Source organism: Argiope bruennichi, chromosome 4, assembly GCF_947563725.1.
Source record: "Argiope bruennichi chromosome 4, qqArgBrue1.1, whole genome shotgun sequence".
Lineage (NCBI taxonomy): Eukaryota > Metazoa > Arthropoda > Arachnida > Araneae > Araneidae > Argiope > Argiope bruennichi.
The window spans coordinates 129,562,850-129,589,723 of NC_079154.1; the positions used below are offsets into that span (position 1 = coordinate 129,562,850).

At 26.7% G+C, this 26,874-nt stretch overlaps 2 protein-coding genes across 2 annotated transcripts; one reads left to right on the forward strand and one right to left on the reverse strand.

The window, feature by feature from the left end:
• Nucleotides 1-306: 306 nt before the first annotated feature.
• LOC129965584 (chitobiosyldiphosphodolichol beta-mannosyltransferase-like) lies at nt 307-24,587 on the reverse strand. Its single transcript, XM_056079608.1, has 13 exons — nt 24,178-24,587; nt 24,025-24,105; nt 23,814-23,917; nt 20,140-20,288; nt 16,401-16,490; nt 13,712-13,822; nt 13,443-13,552; nt 11,643-11,681; nt 9,777-9,836; nt 6,592-6,702; nt 4,811-4,925; nt 3,283-3,358; nt 307-557 (listed from the first exon to the last, which is right to left on the reverse strand). Exons 1-13 carry the CDS (start codon nt 24,320-24,322, stop codon nt 396-398), a joined length of 1,353 nt encoding a protein of 450 aa, XP_055935583.1. The 5' UTR covers nt 24,323-24,587; the 3' UTR covers nt 307-395.
• Nucleotides 24,588-24,830: 243 nt separating this feature from the next.
• On the forward strand, nt 24,831-25,981 carry LOC129965587 (39S ribosomal protein L44, mitochondrial-like). The gene has a single exon (XM_056079611.1). It carries the CDS (start codon nt 24,854-24,856, stop codon nt 25,913-25,915), a length of 1,062 nt encoding a protein of 353 aa, XP_055935586.1. The 5' UTR covers nt 24,831-24,853; the 3' UTR covers nt 25,916-25,981.
• The last annotated feature ends 893 nt before the right edge of the window (nt 25,982-26,874 follow it).

Here is a 26,874-nt window from a genome sequence, read left to right on the forward strand (position 1 = left end):
ATTTTAAGAAATAAAATATAATTAACTTAGGAAATAAAATATAGTTAATTGGCTTATTCCTTATGAGTTTTGATCCATAGTAATTAATGGAATATTATTAATTTTGCTTTACAACTTATCACAGAATAAGAATGATATTCATAAGCAATGTTTTCAGACAATTTATCCATCAAAAAAAAAAAAAACATCTGACGAGGTAATTACAGATGTAATTAAATTCAATAGAATAAATTGAAAAGAATTTTAAAAGAAATTGCAATACATAGTATCATATCTATCATATGATTGAGTGACACAAAACTATAATATCACTAACATTTCACAAAATTCTTTATTAAAAACAAAGATTTTCACCAGTAAAGCATGGACCAACAAGATATTGCAGAAAAGTGTCTTTAACAATTTTTGAGTGCAACTTTCTGTGAATAGAGTTCTCTAAGCAGAGGAGCTACAGTATGATTCCAGTTTTCATTCCATCTTAAAGATGAGGTTCCTTCTAAGTTTTCATGGAATGTTGACAATTCTGTGTGCTTTTGAGGAAAACCAGAGAAAAATTTCTGAAATAGATAGAAAAAATGTGTAATTTTTAGAGAAAAAAATAAGATAAACTAAAGTTTAAAGTAATGAATCACCAGAATCAACATAAAACTTAATGACATATAAACATATTGAGGGTTGCCACTCAAATCTGGAAGAAAAATTATTTGTATTTTCTCTGTACCTATATGCAATATAAGAGGAAATGTGCAAACAGCACTTACATGCAAGTTATAATAGAATAATAATACTCCATAATTTTAATGCTTTAGTAGAAAAAGCAAAAAAAGGAAGTAACGACTTAACATTACTCAAAATAATAGTATTTTAAAATAATGTTTATATTTACATACAGAAAAAAAAAATCTCTATTTTTTACCTAGAATTTAGAAAGACAAAATTTTCATATTAAGGAGAGGGAGATAATGATCACCTCTGATGCTTTTAACTTTGTCATATAAAATTAAGGACATGGATGAAATAAAATACAAAATAACATTTTGACTATCATGATAAAAACAATTTAATGGTTACTTGAAAAAAAAACATCACAAAGCAAGGTTACTACTTAACATTTTTATTTATTTTTGCAGTTTCTACAGATTTCCTAGTCATCGGTTTAATTTTTTTTCTTCCATAACAATTTCATTTACTGTTTTGCATTTGCTGAACTTCTTTTCTTTCCCCTGAACTTTCCTCTTCTCTTCTGAAACTTCATAATACTTCACACATGCTCATTCAACATACTGAAGTAAATCTTTTGAAATCAGTACATTTAAAACACTTCCATGCTCAAAAGTTTATAATATCATTCACAATTCTTAGGCTAATTGAAAAATCTTCTTTCAAATTTTCAACAAGCATATCCTTGTTGATACCAAAATCCACTCTCCACACAGCTGCAATGCCATGTAACAACACTTTTTTTTTTTACAGCTTCCTAAAAAATTAGTAAATTTTTTGGAGTTCAAAATATTAGAATAGAAATTATCTAAAGAAATTTCTTCCTTAAATAAATCAAGCAGTTCTTTTTATTTTTTTTTTCAGGAAAATTTCAAATTGGATCTTTATACATTCTGAACATACCAGAGAAATTTGCACTTAGAAATAAAGAAGATGGAGCAAATCAGTTAATTGTTTTTCACATAATAATGCATTGTTCTACAAAAAATGTGGATTTAAAAACGATGCAACTTTTAAAACAAGAAAATTTTGTGGCATGCATTCAAATATTTTTATAATATTTTTCACAAACATAAAACCCTGTATTTAAAAGAATCTTTTTTTTTTTTTTTCAGTTTTAGAAATTTCAATGGTAATCAAGTAACTTGTAGTCACTATTCCAATATTGATATTTTTTCTCAGTCTCAGATTTTTAACATCATCAAGCTGTCTTTGATTATGCTTCTTTTGACAATATTTTTCATTCACAGTTTAATAAGAAAGAAAATAATTCTCAATAAAATTCTCAAACAACTCTTGAGAATTAGTATGCCTTAAAAATACTGAATTCCAATATTAAGTGAAGATTCTATTCATATCAATATCTTATAACAAGAACCATTTTTCATTTTTGTGAAATGCGGTTCAAAGCTTCATCAAAGTATATTAATTTTTTTTTATTGTTTAAATATTTCTAAAGATATTGTTGAAAAAATGGAACAAATCCATAGCAAATAATGTACGGCATTTTGTATGACATAATGCACATTTTTAGCTATTTCCACTATCAATGAACATATAGGAAAATATTTCTGATATATCATTGAATGCATTAAAGGACGAATGTGACGAAACAAGTTTTAATGACAATATAAGTTCAGCTTTAAATTATTTTTCTTGAACTAAAACATTCGAAATTTGTTTGACAAATTTGATGAATAAAATCAACAAATTTTGGATATCAGATTTGATGTTTTTGGACTTGGCATGTTATTTTTTCATGTATTTTTTTTTTTTTTCAGATCCATCCAATATAAATGATGACTTTTTTAAATTGGCACACAATTTTATATACTTTCCACTTTTAGCATGGCTAATAAGTGCTTGTTTTCAAAGATCACTTAAGCTTATTATCTTCTTACAAGTGTGCAGTGCGCAGCTAAGAATTTTGCAAAAGATCTCTAACCCATTAAAAAAAAAGTCAGGATTGATATTTTTATCCATATGATCCGTATTAAATATGGATTCTAAGCAGATCATTGTTTAAAAAATCTGTAATCTACTCTGAATAAGCTCAATTTCTCAAATAAGAAACAAACCATTCAATAAACTCAAGAGTAAACACCATAACACCATGATGCTCCCGCCGATTGAATGTTGCTATTCCTGCCAGAGAAATGAATTCTATTCACGCATTATGGCAGTCTTGTGTATCCTCATTAGCTGCAATTTCTAAATCTCATGGAAAACAAAACAATTGTTTCTGAAATCGAAATTAGATTGATCTATACAGAAAAAAAGGCGAGCGAGTAGAAACGGGGAGGGGGGGGCAGTTTCTGCGATTACACATTTGTTTCGATTTTTGTGCTGTGGTTACTATCTTTTATTCTTGCAATGTCCAAAGAATGACATTTTTTAGATAGGGAAAAAAAAACAAAATGGAATAAAGGGAAAAAATGTCCTGCATTCTTTTTTTCTTTTACATTTTCAAATTTCTTTGCAACATTCATGATTTTTAAATTCACTGATTTTTCCTGATGCCATGGCAACCCTGATATTTTAATTTACAAAGAATAAATATACTTGTAATTGTTTGCTCAGCTGCTGTGAGTCTTTGAAAATTGTACCATTCACACCATCTTTGACAAGTTCTTCTATGCTAAAAGAAAAACAATGGTACATCAAAAAATTTTATCATCTATTATCTAAAACTAATTTAATTTTCAAAATAATTCATATCAAATTAATACAAAGATTAAAAAAGGTTATAAGTAAAATAAATATTTAAGCATTAATTCATAACTTAACTGGCTGATGACTAATAACTTTAATAAGCACTTTTGGTGTAAAAAGGTTTTTATGTGCATTTCTGCTTTTTAATTTAGGCTACACAAGGTTTGATAAGACCGATAGTAATGTGATCAGGAAATAATCAAATAATTTTAAACATGAAGCATTTAGTATGTAGCCATTTTTTAAAAAATTATTTTAGTAAACAATGAATTGTACTGGTGAGGATTAAACATATATTTTGAGCTTATAATTTAATTTATTAAATTTTTTTAATTATAGCTTTTGAAATTTATTCCTCAACCCTTCAAATTTAAAAATATTGATTTTTTCTGTACAACTTTTTCACAAACATAATAAAATTCCATTTACTTAACCAGTCTTCCTGATAGAAATTAACCAAATTTTAGTACAGAATGATATCTACAACTTAATGTATATGACAGAAATTTTAGAAGCTTTAAAATTGCTTGACCTGCTAGTCAAGTGTGCCACGAATTTATTGTTTATTAGGAACTACGCATTGAAATGACTGACACTGTTAATGAAAAACACTAGCATCTCAAAGTTCAGTTATCTGGGTGTATATACAAGAGTAGAAATTAGTCCTATTTTATCTGTAGATCAAAAACTGCTAATAAGATTAAATTCATACAAATTTGTCTCCTGTATCATCCACACAGATTACAAAAGAAGAGCATTTTCCAAAAATGTGTTTTTCGAATTCAGGGAGGTTTAAAATGTGGAATTTCATCAAAATTTTGAATTTTTCGACAACTACTACACTTTTTCTGTGTACTACATATGTGAGGAAGTAAAAACTGATCTGGATGTATTGTATTTTTGTAGGGAAGCAAGATGCATTTAAACTGAGAACATTATTACATCTACAACAGTATATTTTTTGAATTGCCAATACATTTTAAGAAATGAAAAGATTGATAAAAATTACATGCATTTTATCATGGTTAATGTATGAATACTAAAGAAGTTTAGGTTCATTGGGAATTGTTAAAAATTATAAACGCACTACCATACTTTAATGTAAGTTTTAAAGACTGATTATCTTTTGTATAGAGTAGCAGATCAATAAAATTCGTTGTTTTGATTCATTGTATTCAACGTCTAAAAGAATGAAAAAGAATTCCTTTGTTAAAAAAAACTAAGTGTATTTTAAGAACTTTTCATGAAGTTGCACACCTTGAAATATTTAATGCTCATTTTAGAGTTTTATAAAAAAGAGGAGTGCATAATGTAATGAAATAATGATGCACTCCTTATTGTCCTTTCAAAATATGTACCAATAGTTTAAATAACTTACCAACTAAATGATACAGCAGCAACAGGTAAGCAGCAGCCAAACATATCCACCACCTTCATTGGTAAATCCAGACCACTTGAAGAGTTGTGCAAGCTAATGCCTAAATCAGCACAAGCTATAAAAAAATTCACATAGTTCAGTAAATCAACAAGATTAACAAAAAGTAGTGGATAATATTTAGGAATAAAATATTTCAATGATATGGGTTTATAATTTACAAAAATATTCCAATTAATTTAACACAGAAGATATAATTTAAAAATAATCAGATTTAACCTTTTGAAGTGCCTAATTATTTTGAACAAATAAGTACGGATCAAATGTTTAATATCTTCAAAATGAAATTTCTTTTTATTATTCAATTTCCATTATTATTAAAAGGGGGAAAAAATCAAGGACACAAAAAAATTACATATTTTAGCATACCTTCCTACATTGGTTACACAGTTATCAGGAGCATTCCTTACCGAAATATTACATACAAGGTAATATCAAAAAATTATTAACTAACAGATATTTCCAAAGAATAACTAGTTCAAACAAACTGGTTTAATTAAAATATTTTCAAACTTTATTTAAAAGTATTTAAAACATTTATTATTGACTTAAACATATAAATGAAATAATTAAAAAATAATCACAGCATGATTTTATTGATCAAATAAATTAACACTATTTGTTAGACATTTAATATTTTGTTTCATTGTCTTACTGATAAGACTTATGAATATCTTGATAACAAATATTTATATGTCTAATATATTAATAAGTCAATTCGTAGGTACTTCAAACTCTCTAAAATCTGTTGAATTGCAAACTACTTTATTCAAAAAGTTATTAAATTATTAACAAATAGTAATAATATTCTTTTTATTGGATTCACAGAAACGAAAATCAGCTTTCACTTCATCATAGAAGAAATGGAATGCTTGATATTCTTCTTCAGATCTAAACACTCTTATTCCTGGCACACATAGTTGAGAGAGGACTTGTCCAAAATGCAAAATAAGAATGTATACACATAGTCCTTTAGCAGATAAATACATTGCTTACTACTATGATTTTAAGTTTAAATAAATTTATGGGCTTGAATTTAAATTCTTACATGCATCCAAGAACACAGAGTGTCTCAAAAATACATACATATTTTGAATAACTGCTGCATAAACAATTAATAACAGATGTTTATAATTACAAGTAAAATGCTTATGTAAAAGTTTATCAGTTGTCAAAAGTGTTGGTCATTTATGTCTAGGTAGAGCTGCTTTCACTTCCCTACAATATTAAATATATCACCAAACAATTAATATATAGCTGGATCATTATCTTTCAATGGCTAGTCTCCACCTGTTGCCTAAAGCTAATATTCATTTATAAATATAGAATCGAGTGCCCATTCAGAAAGAAATGGAACAGGGTGAGATCAAATGAATATGTTAGGAAATTGGTTAAACTTCATCCTAACCATCCGTTCACCAGAATTACATCGAGACATACCATGGCATTATGATGGTAATCAATGCTTTAAAATAACTAAAATTTGAAATATATCGAACTCAGTAACAATTCTCAAAATGTGTAGATATATTTTAGGACATCTGGATGCACCATATATTCTCAATGCATTAATAATACACATCACAAAAGGAAGTGGACAGATTGAATTTTGTATGGCCAATCACCAGACTTCAAATGTGATATTCAATGTCAAATTTCATTTACTCTTCTTATTATTATATTACAGTAACTAAACTTTTAAAATATGAGAACAGTATACAAACCAAGAAATATTGAGTAATCTTCAAACTTGAGCCATAATGTTAATATTTCCACATGAGTGAATTTTTTTCCTTCAATCAGCGTTTCATAATATGATTTCATAGGTCCTTTCCCTTCAGACACAAAAGGAATATGTATATAAGAGAAACAATAATATAAGCACATACAAAGGAATAATAACAAATAAATCTATATAAAGAATGTATATAAACTGTACGCATTAATAGCAGGGTGAATGAAAAGGAATGAATTTTTAAAAAAATGTTCTATTGAGTCGCAGCAATAAGTGGCAAAAATTGCCCACTAGATGGCATATCATTTTTCATTTCATCTTCAATTTTCTGCAACAGCTTCAAAAGTTTACAAAAAATTTCATATACCTTGAAGTAGTTTCAGTCACAGTTTTTCAAAAATTATTTTGCTTACTTACTGACTTCACCAACCAAAATTAGCACCTCTCTTAAATTATAAACTATTAATTATGCCAAAATAAACTTTCTTATAACTATTATCACCACTGCATTTTTAAAATTTTTGGTACTATAGCTCATGGATGGATAATATTGTGATTTTCTACCCTTGAAAAAATAATTCTTCTCATGTCTACTTCCCTAATATGTGGTCTTTTATCAATAAGCATAACAATAAATAAGTTTCCTAATTTAGAAAAAAAAAAAAAAAAAAAGATTTTGCTTGTATAAATATTCACATTTTGTCACAGTTCATTGCTTAGATATTGTGGGAAACTTGCATATGGTGTAGTGAAAAGGACCTTTTGTGAGATAAGTAGCTATGCATAAAATTTTATTATGAACCTAATAAAATTTTCATGCACTTTTCTATTTCTGTGTGATGTTGGTGCAACTGATTGACAATTTTGAATCTTATCACTTGTAACAGTTTTCCAATCATTATAAGCAAAGCTTGGTGCACTAAGCTGTGAAATTACTGCCAAACAATATTCCCATTAGTAATTTTGGTTCATATTAAAATTATGGCTTTTGATTTTTTGGAATTTTTTTGATTGAAAGAATATTTCACTAATTGTTAAATGCTTATATTTACATAACAGTCAGAGAATCTTTGAGAGCCAGTTGTTGTTTGCCAAAATGTTCTATCAGATACCTTAATGAGAGTTAGATTAAAGTTAACAAATCATTCAACTGTAATCTCTTTTTTGAGAAGACTTATAACAGTTTTTCTAGCCATTGTAATAACTATGGTGTCATTATATCTTACCATTATGATGTTCAAATGTTTTGGTTGAAGAAATTCCACATCATTGTTTTGATATTCTGTACTGATCAAGAAAGTAATAAGACATGTCTAGGATGTACATTATTAAATTTTTTAAGAACTGAAGCATATTGTTCATCTCTTGATAACAATACATCATCACTACAATTTTATCTCTCTCAATGGAAGAATTCCCCTAACTTCCTTTAATGATTGTTTCTGAAGTCTACATCCAGATTTTGATCTCTCTTTTCACACTTTAATTCTGTGAACAATCATTTGAAAGTTTACATCAACTGTATTTTCCTAATTGAAATCATAAACTAATACAGAAACAAGGGTGGTATATGAATGATCCACACTCCATATTGATCACATGTTCTTGCAATTGTTGTAAGCTTAGGAAATGGTATATATTTGGGTATTTTTGTCAATTGTAATGTTCATGATTTCATAAACTTTATCCTCTTTAAAATCTGGACTTTTTTCTTCCTTGTAGAAGTTTTTCTGTAGCTATTCAGTAGTTTATTGATCTGTATTGAAAGTCATTCCTTTTTCAAACCTTTGGCAAATAAAAATTGTATTTTTTGTAATGGCCATTTCTATGGTTTTTCACACAAGCACAATTTTAAATTTATGTATTTGCATGCAGAAATGCTCAGAAGTACTTTTGCTAGAAAATACTTCTGGGCAAACTTGAAATTTATTTTGGAAACTAGAAGAACTACTTTCCACATGGGTAAGATTTAAACAGCTTCAAGAGTTTTTACGCTTTTTTTTAAAATTAAATTATTCTTACATGATAGATTGAAACTGAAACTTTGTATTGAATTTCTTTTATTTTGATACTGGTTTCTTCATAAAATACAATCACTTTATATTTGTAAATATTTTAGATCTCTTTTTGCATCTTTTTTAATTGTAATAGCTGAATACATCTCCAAGCATAAGTAAAGCAATGCAGCTAGGCTCATTTGGGCAGCCTGTAATGGGAGATTTAATATGGTTTCTAATCTAAGTAATAAATCAAATTTCTAAATAAATCTATATCATCAATAAGTAAAAAAAAAAGTTTAATTATGTTAAAGTTAAAAAACACCTTAAACGTTCAAATACGCAAGAAGCAGAAACTGTAAATGAAAGCACAAAGTAGACATCTAGCTGCAAGAGAAGTACACTCATATTAAGGTGCCAAACTGCCCCATATTACAGTTTCCATCAAAACTTTTCATTTCCCTTTGCTATGGCAATGAAAAGAGGTTCTTGCAAATGAACTTCCATCAAAATTGTAGTAATTAAACACATGAATTTTTTTCATAAGATGTAGAATTTTAATGACACAGAGAGCAAAAATTTTACTGCTGTGCCCACTGATAGAAAATTACATATTAAAAAACTACCACTACCATTAAGTAGAATTCTTTTGCATGACAAGAAAATCCTAATATCATCTACCCACAAGATGGAATACCAAACATTTTAAAAATTCAATACTGAATAATATAAAAAAGTTTATTTTTGGATCATTAATAGTTTATAATCAAAGAAAATTGTTAATTTTGGTTGGCCATGTCAGTAAGTTATCAGTGTAATTACAAAGAATTGCAATTAAAATTAAACAAAATATGTAAAAAAAATTTTTTATAAGAAGTAAAATTTTTAGATTATCGCAAAAATTTTAAAAAAATGTAACAATTATATGATAGTCAATAGACAAATTTTGCCACCTAATAATAAATGACAATTTTTAATTTTTCAATTATTCCTTAATTAACAGCACAATAAAAGTATAAATAATATATATATATATATATATATATATATATATATATATATATACACAACATATGTTTATATAAACAGTACGTAATTCAATACATTAGTGTAAGTGCATTCAGAGGAGCATTAATGATAAACAAATCTGTAATAGATCATATTTTCAATAGTTTACCTGTGATACAAACAAGTAAATCAGGCAGGTCTTTTTGAAGTTTCGCAGCATGCTCATAATCTAAAAGATCAAATAGCATTACAACATTATTATAGAATTATTGTTTAAAAATGGGGGGGGGGGAAAGCACTAATAATACAGTTTTACATTTTGAAAGGTATTTGAAAACATTTAAAAGACTGTTGTTGTTGTTTTTCTAGAAATACAGGATAATTACAGAAATTGAAAAAAATTTCTCTGACAAAACTTGTCATATTTTCCTGAGTTATGGTTACTAAATATATCAATTTCCTGCCTTTCTCCCTACCCGTACTCAGAAAAACTTTGTGTTAAAAATAGTTTTATGAGTTATTTATTCATAAAATTTATTTTTTTAAAAAATGGAATAAACCTCGTCCCCTCCAAAAAAAATTGTTAAAGAAATATATTACAGTTCTTATATGGAAAAAATATTCAAAATTTTAACAAAATACTTTGCTTCTAACACTTCATAAGAATTTTAGGAAACAAAAATATTTTTTTAAACACAAGTTAAAGTTAATTAAGTTTATTATGATCTTTGCTCAAAATTTAAAACAATTCAATAACTAATTAGTACTTTTGCATAAGTAAATAAAATTGGATGTTATAGCATACATATAAAAATAGTATGATTATACGCATCCAATAATATATATTTTAACAAAGATTTAAACAAAAGATACTGCAAAATATTACTTTCAATCTTTTTTTTCTTTAACAAATCATAAGAAATTTTTCCTCTGATCAAAAATATATGCTTTTATAAATGAATAAAAGTATTTTAATTTCATTCTTATTACAAATAATATTAAATGTAAAATATTAATTTAAAGATAATAATTCAACTGATAAATAACAAATACTTACATATTGCAATTAAAATGTAAAAAATTTACAAATTATAATCAACTAATAATTTAAAAATTTAAATATCAATTATTAGAGTAAAAATAAAAATATTTAATTTAAAACAACAATTCCTTCTTTAAATTAAATAAAAAATTTCAAAACCTAATTTTTGCAAAATTTCGGGGCTTGGAATTTTTTCCTCAATTCTTAAATTCTATTTGAGCTGCCTCATTTTTTTTTTTTCTTTCTTTTCTTTTTCTTCTTTTTTTTGTTTTTAATTCTTCGAGCAGAAACGGCTACCTTTTTCAATTTTTACATAATTCCTTTTCTTAGTTTCTTTTGTTCATACTCTTCATATTTGGCTCATGATTTCCTCATGCCTAAAATAAATTGTTTTTACACTTTCAAATTACTTATTCCATTATTTACTTGAATGCTGTCATAAACAGTTCTTTTTACAATGAGCGTTTGTCCTTTCATAAAAAAATCTTTATTGATAGAAAATTCTTTTTCAACAACACTGTTGTCATGAATGAGGAAGTATCAGTGTCATCTTTAATAAAGATATGACATCACTGAAAGGTTGTGAGTTGAGAGCAGGTCGAACTAAATTTTATTCACACTCTAATTTTTTTTCTTAAAGTGCAAACAGACCTTTCCAGAAGCTTCAATAGGGTTGCTGTTAGCACCATTCATCCACTTATCTTCTTATCATTAAAAAATTATATCTTATTATTATCTTATCATTAAAAAAGTATCATTCTTCTTATCATTAAAAAAAATTTTTAAGTTACCTTGCCCTTGAATCAAAGCTACCTTAGGTTGCTGTTGCTATGATTGTTTTGCGATATTAGGTTTTGAATGTAAAGAAATGATAACAGGAAAACTTAAAAGATTATATCTAAATAAGTCTAAACTACAGACATTTTGAAGCAAAAATTAAGTTATATGCATAATGATGAAGCAAAACAAAGAAGAAATTCTATATATGATTACCTTCTAATGCTGACAGTAAAATTGAGAAATCTTCATCCTCTGAAAAAAATCACATTAAAATAAAATTATTCAAGCTCTTAATCAACAGCTGATAGCAATATTATATATAAATGGAGGAATAATTTTAATAGAAACAATTTTTTGTTAAAACACACATTTATTTTGTTTTTATAGTCAAGCAAAAAGTTTCAAAGATTGAAATAAATTTTTAATTTCTTTATAGAACATTCAACAAGAATCTATATGAGTACTCACAGCATTTGCGTCAGAGATAAAACATGGCTATTACATTTAAAACATTCAAAATGGGTTTTTTTCCCTCAAAAAGAGAAAAAGAGGGAGAGCTGTTTGAGATATAAGATAGTTAAAATTACAATAATCAGTCTAACAGAGGTATCAGAAAAATTCAGAAATACTTGCACATTTAGATTTAAGTAGAGAGAAAGATAATTTTCTTTTATATAATTTATCTCACACACACATCAGCAGAACCATATGGCATTTGTTCATGACATATTGAATCAGTTTTAGTCAATTAATTAAAATCTTGGAGATTAAAAAAATTAATACTCAAGGTGATATTAGTTACTTTGAATTAAAATCATTCAATTAATTGATTTCAAACTAAAGTTATTGTTTAAATAAATTGCTTTTTTGAAAATTTTTTAAGAATAACATCTATAAATTAAGTAAAATATTAAAAAAGGAAAGTTAAATATTTCAAATAGATCAATACATTTTTAAAGATAATTTAGATGGAATTCAAATCAAATCAGTATCAATCTGCAGAAAAATATAAAATTAAATTTTCAAGCTGATCAGTTTAAAATTTGATGCCTTTTTAAGTAAATAGGATAGATTTGCTTTCCATTCCAGTTTCCCAATTTCTGCCAAATTTAGTGAAAGTACAAAAGTGCACACTTGAATTTAAATGACAATCTAAAGTCTTTAGTTTGTCATGGAAGAATTGTTTACTATTGCACTGTACATGGCATGTGCTCTATAACAAAAGATATTTGTTGTTGTTGTTGTTTCTTATGGCACTTGCCATGGGCAAGTCCGCTGTTCGAAGACAGCCGATTTAAGCCTGAGGGGGAGCGCCTCTTGTTTCTATAGTAGCGCCATCTAAGGCCAAGAGAACGACTTAGCTACACACACGTCACAACCCTTTTTACGGGGCGGACTTCATTCACGCATTTCATTCCCTCAACCACAGATCGTAATTTAGACCTGAATCAGAGAACAATCACCCCTAATCCAGTACCCCCAGTGGTATTACTCTCGACATGGAGGACTTTGTGACCACGACAGATTTAACGCGCGTCAGCCACCAAGCACGCGGAAAGATATTTGTACTTTATGTCAGTATGCATAACAATACTCAATAAAATTTTTTATGGTATTTAACAGTTTATACATTTCCCTTCATAGTGCAAACCCAAAGTTCATTCCAAACATTAACAGTTAAATGGGTTCTCCCTAGTGTTCTTTGTTAGAAATATGTCCTTTGTTGTACATATTTAGATTTAGGTGATCTGCTCCTCGCTATTTTGATTAGTACTGATTGATTGTTACATCTATAATGACTACAAGACTGACATATTTGAGTAACATTGCAATTTCTTTATGTTATTCAAAATCAAAAAATTATGGGAGATTTGTTTCTAACTGAATTGCATAGATATTAACAAAAACAGGAATAAAATCACTGTTATAATTTATTATTAGAAATCATTAAAAATAAATAAAATCTTTACTTGAACAAAAGAGGATGAAAATGAAATTTTATATGATAATAACCTGTCCAGCTAGTGCTACTAACAATCAATGCAGGCCTGCTTTGCAACATTTCATAGCCAGAACCGACTTTCTTAGTAAAACAAGTGCTTTCTTCTCCATATTCAGAGCTCCTGATAGAAAAAGTACAAACATCTAATTATATAAGTATTTCCTGATAGAAAAAGTATAATAAAATTCAATGTAAAATCAAAAATTGCAAATATATATTATTGGATTTTTTTTTGTTTGCAATTAACTCATTTAATTACATTAATCTGAAATAACCTTACTTTGGTTTAAATTGTGCATAATGCTGACTCATTTTCAGAAAGAAATAGTGTTTTTCAGCTATAGATATTGGATGGAAAATATCTGGTGCACAATCATAAAATACAGATGCCCTGAAAAAACATACAGTAAATATTTAAAAACAATTAATGAATGTATTTTTATTTTCTCATATATAGAATATACAAAGAGAAAGTGTTATAATTGACAAAATCCATTTCAAAATATCAGGTCTCTCTGAGTCCAAAAAGTTATTTTTGGAATTCTACCTGTTTATCACTCTATGAATATGACTGATAACTAAAAAAAAATAGTCTGAAATGGAAATTAATGTGTGGTCAATACACCAAATTTGCAGAATTTTATTAAAATCTAGGAAAAAAATCCATTGACAAGTTTGTCTATGTATCCGATTACAAATAAATATATTAACTACAAAATGTAAAGCTAGAGGAATAAAATTTGTCACAAAGATAAAATTTGTCCTTGACATCCCCAGACTAGATCCACATCCAATTTTTAATAACCTCCATCTACAGGATGACAATTTGTTAGTCAGTTTACATTCACATGAAAGTAAATGAATGAATGAATTATCATATTCATATTAATGTAAATATGATAATTCAAAAACACAATGTGTTAAATAGCTGAAATATGGTATGCAACCTGTTATTAAAATTATATCAAATTTTAGTTTTAATCAGATGAAAAGAAAGCATTGAAATACAAAATGCACCAATGTAAAATTCTATGATTAAAAGCAAGGGCTGGAAGAGGAGTGTCATGCTTCACCATGCACCAATCTACAATCCCTTCAAAATAAAATAAGAGAACTCAAGGCTTACACAGTCCCACTTTAGGTCCATAATTTGGATGCAAAGAGATGACATTATTTATTAGGGAGTAGTTTTATAAAGACCACTCTTACTAATTTTAATCAAACTTTCAACTTCTGTTAATTTCAAAGCATCAATATAAAAAGGCTAAAAATGTTCTTTATAGATTTAAGGAAGAAATCATAGACAATTCATATTCATATTACTTAAATTGAAAGAGAAAAAAGCAGGCAAAAGGTACTTGTTTGTTAAACAGACAGTCATCTGAAAATGTTATATGGTTTGTTTTCTATATCATAAAACTGAAAGAGAGCAAATGTTTAGAAAACATATTGCTTTATTGACTTACCAAGGCATTCAAACAATATCTGAGATAGTAATGGACTTCACATAGATTTCATATTGAATTCAGAGGAGGCTCATCCATTTAAGGCTGTAGAGATGCAGCACCCTGAATTTATTTTTAAATGTTACTTTTTCTTTATTGCTGTTGAGTTTTCTTAATTTTCCAAGCTTAGACTTTGATCCACTTTCTTTACTTTATTACTCTAAGAGTCTGGTGATCAACAAAATGGAAAAAATAATAAAAATGTAAAAATTAGGGGGAATTACCCAAACACAACAGAAACACAGATCAGGGTGCACAGCTACTGAAATTTTCATTGTGCACACAATTAATTGGTTGATTAGAAGCAAAAAACAAGGAATGTTGATCTCTTTTTTTTTAACTTCCATACAAAATTTGTTTTTATTCTGCTTTTTCTTTTCGGGAGGGTGGGAGAAGGGTCTGCCAATCTATCTCATTAGATGTTTGAAAACTTTGGCTTCAATCCTTGTTGTCTTGCCTAAACGCATCTGTTTTAATGACTATTCACTGATTTACTTAATATATTTGAAATGTAACAAATTTAATACGAAGAATTTTTGACTTCATATCTGAAATTAAAAATCTTAAGTCTGCTCATGGGTAAAATGCCCTTTCTGTTTTAATTGCAAGACTCGTGAATAATACTTTTTGCAGCATTACTAAATTCTAAGCTAATGAATCCCTTAATTATAATATCTATAAAAAATTTAACTTCAGGATTTAAAAACATGAGATTTCAAATGCATGTATGATACATGGGAATCACAGTTCTGTAAAAAAATTCAAGCTAAAAAAATATGCGATGATAACTAAACATATAAATTATGCTTTCTAAATAATTTATAATAAGCTAATTTATACAGAATGAAAAGTAAAATTGATTATGAGATATGAGCTACAAAAAATATATATATATATATATATATATATATATATATATATATAAACAATTTTTCAGAAAATTTTTGAAAAATTTTGTAATAGTAATATAGAATAACACCCAAAGATTTCAGCCTCAAATTTATTCAATAACTTACTTAAATGTTTCAAAAAGTCAACAAATAGAGAACAGTAAATCATTTTTTAAACTTTATTCATCTATACTATAAATTGTTATATATAATATATCTTTAAAAATAAAAGCTTACTGCAGCAAATATTCTAAATGAAAAGAGGGAATTTATATTTTTAAGAGTTGTAAAAGCTATCAGAAAAATATGTTGTAGTTGCTATAAAATAATTTTTAAAAAAACCCACTGAATTAGTTATTGGAAGTACTAGCAAAGAATGTTATAAAGAATGCATTCAATGCAAAAACATTAAGTTTAAAAAATGAAACAATATAATTACTTTTTTAACTAACAGGGGAGAAAATCTAAAACACAATTATATCAGTCATAGATCAAAAAGATTTAACATAAAACACTATTAAAATTACTACAGCAAAGAGAAGGTTAAAAAAAATGAGATAAATTTTAACAATACCTGACATTCCAATTCTCACTCAAATCATCTTTCATTGCTTTGGTGACGCATATACTTTTATGAGCTTTACGACTAAAGTATTTTTCACACCTGCAATTCAGGATCAAAGAAATTTTGAAGCAAAATTATGTCAGTTTATATTACATTTTTGTTATTCATGATATACAAATAAAATATATTATATCATTATCATATTTTGCACTAACGATAATGATAAACAAAACTATAAAATATTATGAAATACAATTTCAGAGAATAGCATAAACAAAATAAAAAGATTTATCTTTTTAATTTTTTCCTATAATTTATCTTTTTTATATTTTAGATTTAACGTTCTGTACTAACAATCAATTAATATAGATTTGTCACTATAAAAAAAAGAGTCTATTGTCACTTTAAATATTTCTTTATGATTTTACTTACAATGCATAAATTCATTAAATTTTATTAGCTTAAACTACATTTTTTAAAGGAAACGTGAAGGGGAATTCATATAATAGAAAATCAAATTTATATGTCATTACATTCCAGGAAATTTTCAGTCTGTATGTTCAGAAAAAGTTGAATAATAACATATTGATGAAATGAAAACTGTAATAAAATTTCTGTCACTATTTGTCATTTATTAAAAAATCCACATAAAATTCCATTATTGAAAAAAAAAATCTTCTACACAAAAATAAATAAAGATGCTTCCACTTTTTTCACAACACTAGAATAAATAACTCTCTCAACAATTCTTGACAGAATGAATAAATTTTCAAATATTTTCACAAAGTTATAATAATTTATTGAAATAAAAGCAAAATTTTTTTAATTAAATTCATACAAAATTCACATGCAGATCAATAAATAAACAATTCCATGCACATTGTATTTCAAAACCTATGATCAATGATAGCTATAGTCTGTGTATTTTCAATAGGCGGTTCAAGGTCACATTTTCTACCTCATTATTGGTTGCCTGGTACCAATAATGCGAAAATGTGACCTTGAACCACCTACAGAAAATACACAGACTGTAAAGACTACATTACAATGAAGTGTGTGAAAATGCTGCCAAATTTATACATTGTTAAAAATTTTAACCAAATAAAAAAAAAAAAAATGAAGTGCCTTTGTACATTGCATGCAAGCATTTTCTAAGCACAGAATATTTTCTATTTTATAATAATGCATAATTTTAATTGAAAAATTATTTTTTACTTTAATATTTATTTCTGCAATCACAAAGCCTTCTATTGTAAAATAAAAGACATCTTTTTAATCAGATAAAAAAATAAAACTAATGTAAATTGTCATTACCAAAAAATTAAAACATTTTTAGAATTGACAATAAAAATCTGTACTTTTTCAGCATTTTTTGAAATTAACAACTTATTTAATTTTAAAGGATAGGAGAGAGTTAAGAAGAATGAGACAGCTGTTTATGTCTAAACAAGAGATTAGAATTCTAGTTTCTCCATTAGATAGAGCTGCTATAGCACCTTATTTGATCCTAATTGTTACATCAATTATTATTTGTGTTTAAAACAGAAAACCCGATTTTTATGCCTTGGAAGTAAATAAAATTCATATTTTTTCAGTCTTATTATAAGTAAAATAAAAATATTTTAAATGTATAATAAACTTAAAAATATAGTGTTTACAAACTAACAGTCAAACTAAGCTTAAATGTAGCATGCTTTATATATGCATATGCTTTGTGATATGCATTAAAAAAATTCTAAAAAGGGAGGAATGGGACAGTATCAATTAGGAAGGAATGGACATGAGCTACATTTCAACACATATATCTAAACATGCTAATGATTAGATTTTTTTTAAATTTTTCTTAATGTTGGTTAATAAAATTAATTGTTGGGGTTTATAATGCTTAAGTTGATGATTTTAAATTCATTAAAATATATAAGTTAATATACATTATTATGCCATACAATATTATATAAGTAAAATAATATAAAGCAATAATGTACAATAATAAAAAGGCCGACCTTCCATTAACCAAAACAAAAAGCATACAATGAAATTCTGCTCTGTTTCAAAAATTTACTTAAGAGCATCAGTGTCTCTAAATATGTTTTGTTACTTTTCATTTTTGTAAATAACTGTGACATAGAAAGTATGAATACATAATTGAGATTATTCAGTATCATTTTACATAAAAAAAATTATTTTCAAAATTATGTTTATGACTTAATTTCGGTTAAAGGACAGAAATTCTTTTGTAAATATAATAAAGTAATAAACAATATAACAAATATTAAATAAAAAAATGAAGCTAAATTATGAAGGTTATTTGTAAAAGATTTTGTCATTCTAAATTAAAAAGAATTACTAATTCTATATTTTTTTAAATATAAAAATGCCGTGAATATGGAAGATAAAGCATCCAGACAGAGAAAAATATATTAAATAATATGCTATTGGTGAAAATTGTTGTAAAAGAAAATGAAAAGAAGTTTTCAAGATGTGGCACCACCAGTGAAGTCTTCAAAATCAACTCGAGTTTGGCATATCCCAAACCATAAATCATTGAATGAAAAAGTTATCAAAATAAATATTTATTAATTTTAATTTTTACAAATACTGTCCATTTCTCCCTCATATAAGAAAGGTGTGGGAGAAAAATATTGCAATTTTTAAATATGCAAATAAAACATAATTTTTAAAAAAATATTTAGCTGTTTTTGTATTTTTTAAAAAATAAATTAAAGAACAGAGTGTTAAATTTTTATAATCTACACCCTTGGTAAGTTTAAACTATGAATTATTATTATTATTATTTTGAAATAGTCCCACTCCTTCCCTACATTATTTCTGAAAATTTTGGCACTAATGTAAAAGCACAAATGATCAAAAAATTTTAGAAAAGGGCACAAAAAAAATCATATCTGTATTAAAACTGAATAAAAAAAATTAAAGGATATATTTAAAAAAATAAATATTTTAACCTGTATAAAAATCTTCCAAAAATCTTTGAATATGATTAACATTTTAAAATTTTTTTATTAATATTGATAAAGCTATTCCACAAAGTAAGAGCAGAATTTCTTTTTTTTTTGTTTTGTACTCTGATATTACAAATAACCTCTGATTTAATAAATAAAATGTTCAGTCCAGATGAATTAATCAGGGCCTGACTGTATATACAATTACATAATTGCTTCTCCAAGTTCTTTTCTTTCATCTGTTTTTTTTTTTTTTTTACATGATAGATTTGATAAGAAAGCTTTATCACTATATGTTTGATTTATGAGATTTGAAATTTGACAGAGGGGAAAAGTATGTTTTCTTTGTACTTCTTAAAAATTGTAAGTACTTTTAAGGACCTGTTTAAAAGAAGAAAAAAAAAAGGCACTTTTAAGGCAATTAAGTGGCTTTTAAATTTAACACTGCATAATGCTACATGCCTTGTTATCCTTAGAAAAATAGTTTTTAATAAGATACTCATGCATTTACTAATACTTATGCATTTTGATAGATTTTGAATATCACTAATTGATATTCTTTGCAAAGAAATTTATTTTATAATTGAAATAGAAGTTGTTTGATTTTAAATGATTTTATATATATATATATATATATATAAGATGTGAAAAAACACCAGCAGTGATGTAGTTGCTAGTTATTTTTTATATAATGTCATCCTGAGCTGTCAATGACAACAGAATAAACAATAAAAATAAATGTTATTGACTAGAATAAATAAATATAACTGCAAAAAACTAATACAAACCATTCAGCGAATCTCACAAGTAAGCTTTGTTTTCCAGAAGCAAGGGCCAAAATGGTATAACCATAATTATGAAAATCTATAAATAAGAAAGAGTTCCTGATCCAAGAAACAAACCAACAAATGGGCAATGTAGGAATAGATGGTGGATTCTAAGGAAAAAAAATATATTTATATATATTGTTACATTCTTCCTTCACAAAAAATAAAATATTTAGCAGATATTATCAAAGTAAAAATAATCTCAATTAAATTTCCATGGCTTATTGGAAACAAAAACTTTATAACAGATTTTTGCTTGAATTAAAAAAAAATAATGAAAAAATTCTCCAATGAAATTAATATAAAAACCAAGCATTAAAGTAATATTGATATATGAACACAAAATCAATAAAAATTGCCGGAAAGCCAATGCATCAGATATATAGATAACTTTGATGTTAAATATCTGTGCAAGTTGGAGGTTCCATGTTCAAATCACGTCTGAGTCGCCAATGTGCAAGTTGGAGATTTGAACTTGCAACGTTAGGGTTCAAAGCCACTAGACAAAAGTGTACACACCTCTCCGGAAGTTGTTATCTGGCTTATGATGTTACCACCACATATCCATCTTCTTTACCATATTTAAAATATCATGAGCAATATGAAATACAAGAGGGACAAGAAACACAATGACACATGAACAACAAAGTAACAGAAACAATATTTTTAAAGTACTAGCCTCCTTTGATAATCAGTTGGTTTGTTGTGAATAATGATCATATTTGATGTTGTTTAAATCCCTTATTCATAACTTGATATTCATGATTCCCACAACATAGCATTTTTAACCCTTTAAGCGGTCAATTATTTTACCAGAAATGCTTCCAAAAAAGGCATATTTTTTATTGCATATAATTAAGTACCATACTTAATAGAATAAGAATATTAAGATTTTTTTTTATTTTTTTTCACTTTTAATGCTTTTACAACATTTTTTATTTTACAATTTTGGACACAAAACCCCCTAAATGTTTGCTTTTTTCAAGTACATTCTGCATGCATCTGAGCTCACTGCACAAATCATCTGAGGAATAATCCAATTAATTAGAAGAAATATATGTATCAGAATGTAGTTCATCATCCAACAAGAAAGTATTTTCGTCGTCTATTCCATCCATAATTTCCATAAGATTCACAAGCACGGCATACAGTAGAACAAAAATTTCAAAGAAAAGTTTCCGCTTTCCCGCTACATAGAAAAACCCGGATGGAAAGCATTTCATTTACATGGGCAAGCCACACCATCTGTTGAAAAATAATAATACTAAATAGTCTCTTTCAATAATGAAAAATGCGGGCAAACCAGAAAAGGAAAGGAGAAAATATCGATGCCCGTACGCCGTACGGGCAAACCAAATGAGGCCAATTTTGGGTAGCACGTACACTGTACGGGCAAACTGCTTAAAGGGTTAAGAATCAAATTATGATAGATATTAAAGTTACACCATTGATAAAATAATTATTTAGATAACCTATCTTATAACTGCTTATTGTTTTTTACAATATTGTACATTCACTTCTTTTTTCACATAAATTCAATTTATAATATTCCTCACTGTTCAATTTATAAATATTTTTTTTTTTTCACCTTTAGCTTTCAATAAAGGAAAAAAAGCACATGAATAAACATCTGATGAAAAAAATGAAAAAGAATTTCATTGTAAAAATTAGAAGTATTGTTAAAAATTATACAAAAAAGAATATTCTTGAAAAACTGTCAACATTTAGAAAAAAATTTTCCTCAGATTGATATTATTAAAAATATATTTTTAAATTGGAGAAAAATTTTTTGTGAAATTATATTTTGGAAGTTATTGTTGGAAAAATTCAACAATTTCAATTAATTAGAATGCACTTTTAAAAAAGTGAAAAGGAATGAGCTCAAAGATACTCCTTTCAATCTTTCTTCATATGTTTGTGGCAAATCTTATAGCTCTAGGCCAAATGGTTTGTCATGTTGAGAGCCAACAGATACACACATTGTTCTATATTATTAGTAGAGATATAATATATATATATATATATATTTAGTTATAATATCCCTCAATGAAAAATAAAAATCACAGCATCTTGAATAAAACAGAAAACATTATTAGATATTTTTAATGAATGGAAAAGTTCAAGCACAAATGATTATTATGCCTATAACCATTGTATATACTAAAGTTTCCAAAAGAATTTTTATTTTCACCTACTATACACTATTTAATATCAATAGACATATATTTGAATAAATGAAATAAAAGAATTATCTCTAATTATAATGACTATGTGTGTGTGTTAGCATTTCACAAACCAGATTGTTTATCTAGAGTTACAAAACTTAACCCACATAATAGTATGGAGAAAAAGAATGCATAAATTGGGAAATTTTTCAAAATTTGCTTAATTAATAATTTGGCAAAAATTTAACTTTTTTTAATTTTCCATTTATATAAAATTAATTTTTGCATTATTTAAAAATTTAAAAATTGTCTTTTTATTCATAATTTTATTTTAAGGCAAACTTTTCTAAATTTTGGCACTTCTTAAAATAAATTTAAAAAATTGTCTTTTTATTCATAATTTTATTTTAAGGCAAATGTTTCTGAATTTTGGCATAACTTGCCGAAATTCAGGCATTTTTTAAATAATTTTTTTGAATAACTTTAAACTATAGATTTGATTATTACATTGAAATTAACACTGATTTCATTATTTCATCAAATATTTAATTGTATGGTTTTCTTTCAAAGTTGAAATCTAAGGAAGGATTCTTTTTAATAACTATGTAGTTTACATGAGAAATATATCGCAAAATTACAGTAGAAAAAAAAAAATTGGTAGAAGATGAGCCAGACAGTAACATTTTTTATAGCATAAGAATTTTATGGAATTTGACTCTAATAGGGTGGGTTATGTACACAATGAACAGAGCAGAAATGATTAAGCTTATTAAAATAATAGTTTTAATTTCAGTGACATTTTTGTTGGTTAAAAGAACTTTGACAACAGAATTATGAATTAGAAAATTATATTAAAGTGATTTAATTGAAAGTAAGCAAAACCAAAGTTCCTGACAAACAACCTAGTCACCAAAGGCAACTAGAAGATAGATTTTAGTATTTGGCTAACAACTTATCAGAAATTGCATGACAATAAAATAAACCCCTGATTATATGCAAGAAAACCAAGACAAAAGTCAAAACAGTATTTTTTTAAAGTTAGAAGCATTAATTTGTACTAGAGTATATTGGAACAAATATTACATAAATGAGATCTTTCTGTATTTTGATAATCAGTTATTACAATGCTATAAAACAAATGTATGTCATTATATAATAAGTAAAGGTATCATTTACTACTGCTTTTAACTATAAGACAAACTGAACTAAAAATATTACTGGAACAAACTATATATATGTTAGACATTTTAAAAACGTATATACAGTCACCAATTTGTAATGAATTTAATCATCACAAAACTTTAAATCATATAACTTATGCAATCTAAGTTGTTTCTTATTATAAGTGCAAATAACTCTGAGTAATTAAAAACATTAACAGAAAAAAAATGGAGTTTTTATAATCATAAAATGTGTTCTACAAAAATAAATTTACAGTTATAAAAAATATTAACTATTTTAAAGTTTCACCTGAAGAAGAATGCCATCTAATTTTTGAATACTTAGCAGTGTCCAAAAGAGAAAGAAACTTTGCCACAGAGTTTTTAACACATACTGAAGTAGTTTCGGCAAACCTATCAAGGTATAAAAGAATCATGAGACAAATCAATTGGCAAAAATTATCATAAAAAAGGAATGCTATAATATGAACTTTTATTAAAAAAAAAAAAAAAATGCTCACTTGTAAGAAATTTTGGAACGTCTTTCATATAATGAATATGAATCTTATCATTTTGAATGATTTCTTCAAGTGGTTCAGCACCTTAAAATAATAATGAAGAAATTAGATCATACAAGTGCAGGATTATTGTTGCCTAATATTATACTCTCTCACCTTTATAGGCAACAACATCCACATAATAGTTATTTTTGGAAAGAGATAGAGTATGATATTGCATTCTCGGACTTCTCCCAAAATCTCCAAGAACCACAACGCTGATACATTTGTGGTTAATTTTATTTACCATTTCTGATGACATTTTTATCCTGCATTCGAAATGCGTGTATACATCAATAAGTATTTTAATCTAAGAATTCGCAATTTACTGGTTATTTTTCATTTTAATACTTAAAAAATAAGTCTTTTATTTATTTATTTTTTGCTCGTGATAAGATTTTAAATATCTTGATGCTAGATTTGGATATAAACAAATTTGCTAAAAAAGTATTGCATCTTAATACACTGATCTGTCTAATTTCTAAACTCTGTTCACACAAACATTTTTCGGTTCAGCTTCTGTAACACATCACAAACATCAGAGTTGGCGGTTAAAGTTTATTCGAAGAATTAATTCTGTTGTTGTTTTATTACACGAAAACCGAATTTTGGGCAATAAACATTTTGATAGTCGTCTAATTTTTTCAAACTTAATAATAATAATTTTTTAATATCTAAGAAAGAATCATCCTTAATTTATTTTCAAAAATCATAAAATCCAAAGTTTCAGATTCGAGCAAAATCAAGGAAAGTAACTTCTATTTACACTATAATTTTCCAAATAAAAACAAACATGGCTTGCCGATTACTAAATTTTAGAGTTTCTAAATTGTTATCTTCTAAAAAAGTTATAAGAAACAAAGAAATGAACTTATATTCTGGATACTTAGTAACGCAAGAAAGATCTTTCCGTAATAATTTCGGACGCTTTCTAAAAACAATGAAACACCGACGAGAGATAGCCGGTCCTGAGCGTCAACGACGTAGAAGTGAATGGGATAATTGGAATTATAATGCTGAATTATTTGCTTTCTCTAAGCGATTAAGTGAAAATATTTCAGAAGATACATTACGATGGGCATTTGTCCACAACTCATTCATTGAGAAAGAAGAGCAGAAGCGAAAAGAACTTGATATTCCTAGCCAGAATGTGCCACTCGATCTCAAATCTAATGCATTTTTGATTACTCTTGGTGAGGAGGTAACTAGTAATTATTTAAAAAGATATTTGACACATTGCTTTACAAAGTTACCAAGTGAAGGTATCCTTGCTTTGCATGATTATCTCTTATCAACCGAAGTCTTGTCTCATGTTTCATCTAACATTGGCACATATGATTTAATATTTTGCGCTGAATATCCACCCCAAAATACAACTTTAGCAGATTCATTGAAAGCCATTGTTGGCAGCATTGCTCATGATATCAGTGTTTCTCGAGCGGAAAATTTTATTCTAGATTTTATTTGCCCACAGCTGATAGGTAAAGATGTTTTCGAAATCTGGGACCTTGAAAACCCTCTCGGTGTGCTAAATGGAATTATCCAGCGGCATGGTTTAAGTGAGTGTGAGCCCCGGCTGATTTTTGAGTCAGGGCGTAACACTATTGAAGCCATCTATCACGTAGGACTGTATTTAAATAAGCAGTATTTAGGTCGGGGTCCTGGTGAAACACTGGATATTGCTGTTGAAATGGCAGCTTATGATGTTTTAAGAAGATTTTTTGGCATTCAGGATAGTTCAAACCCCATGTCTTTTGGAGAAAAAGCTAGATTATTGGACTTAAGTTCTGTTAAGATGTCTCCGTCTGTTGATGAATGGATCTTGGAGAGTTTATCTCAGAATTCAAAAGAATAACATTTGTAATAAATAAAAATTAATTGAATTAAAACAATTATGCTGCTTTGCGTTCTTTTTAAATAATTCTGTTTTTTTTATTTGCTATATTGTATTTTATTGATTTGTCTTTTGTAGTTATTAAATCAATTTTGTTTTTAATAGATTGTAAACTAGATAAATCTTAATAATCTAATAGTGAGCTGCCTTACAATATCAATATCTCCAAATTTCTCAGTAAAAGTATTAAATTAACCATTTGATAGGGTATCTCCCTAATGTTTCTTATCTTAATTATTATTAATAAATATGCTAATCTATTAATATTTTGAAGTGTTTAATCTTTTCACTGCCATATTCTCAAGTAGGTATGATGATTCAGATAGAATTAAACTATATATGCATATTACACCAAAAGAGTTGAAACACCAGCAATCCTAAGTATCTTTTTCTCAAATATAAATAGTAGAACTTTGTATTTCTGTAATTTGGAGGTATATGCTCTTTTGAAAAAATATTTGTCTATTTCTTAAGTTAATGTATATTAAGTAATTTAGCTTTTTAAATTCTATTTTTTTAATTTAATAAAAAAAAAATCATTTTGCAAGAATATAAACTTTTAGGAAAATTGGCATATTTCAAAAATAAATTTTCTAATATAAAGAATGCTGATTCTTTCTTTTTTGATAGCAGAACTTATTCCATTTACATATTGTTTTTTTTTTTTCATAGCTTACATGAAGTTTTTTAAAGTTTGTTTTGCAGATTTTCAAAAAATCCTTAGTATAAATAGCTATTCAATAACCATATTGTATAAATTATCTAAAATTATGATGCTGAAGAAATCTAAAGTGCAAATATGGATTCTGAGCATTCAAACCATTTAACTGGATTTTGTGTGTGTGTGATATATTTTCCATATTGATCACTAGTACGATATTTTGTTTGCATTACGCAAGATGTCTATTCTATTTGTAGCC

Bases quoted from the DNA above. Each gene is read 5' to 3' on its own strand.
- LOC129965587 (XM_056079611.1), top strand. From the start codon at position 24,854: ATGGCTTGCCGATTACTAAATTTTAGAGTTTCTAAATTGTTATCTTCT.
- LOC129965584 (XM_056079608.1), bottom strand. From the start codon at position 24,322: ATGTCATCAGAAATGGTAAATAAAATTAACCACAAATGTATCAGCGTT. The intron at 11,682-13,442 runs GTTATTATCATA...GATTTTTTTCAG, and splicing joins TAGTAGCACTAGCTGGACAG to AGGATGAAGATTTCTCAATT. The intron at 9,837-11,642 runs GTAATCATATAT...TTGATCTTTTAG, and splicing joins TTTACTGTCAGCATTAGAAG to ATTATGAGCATGCTGCGAAA.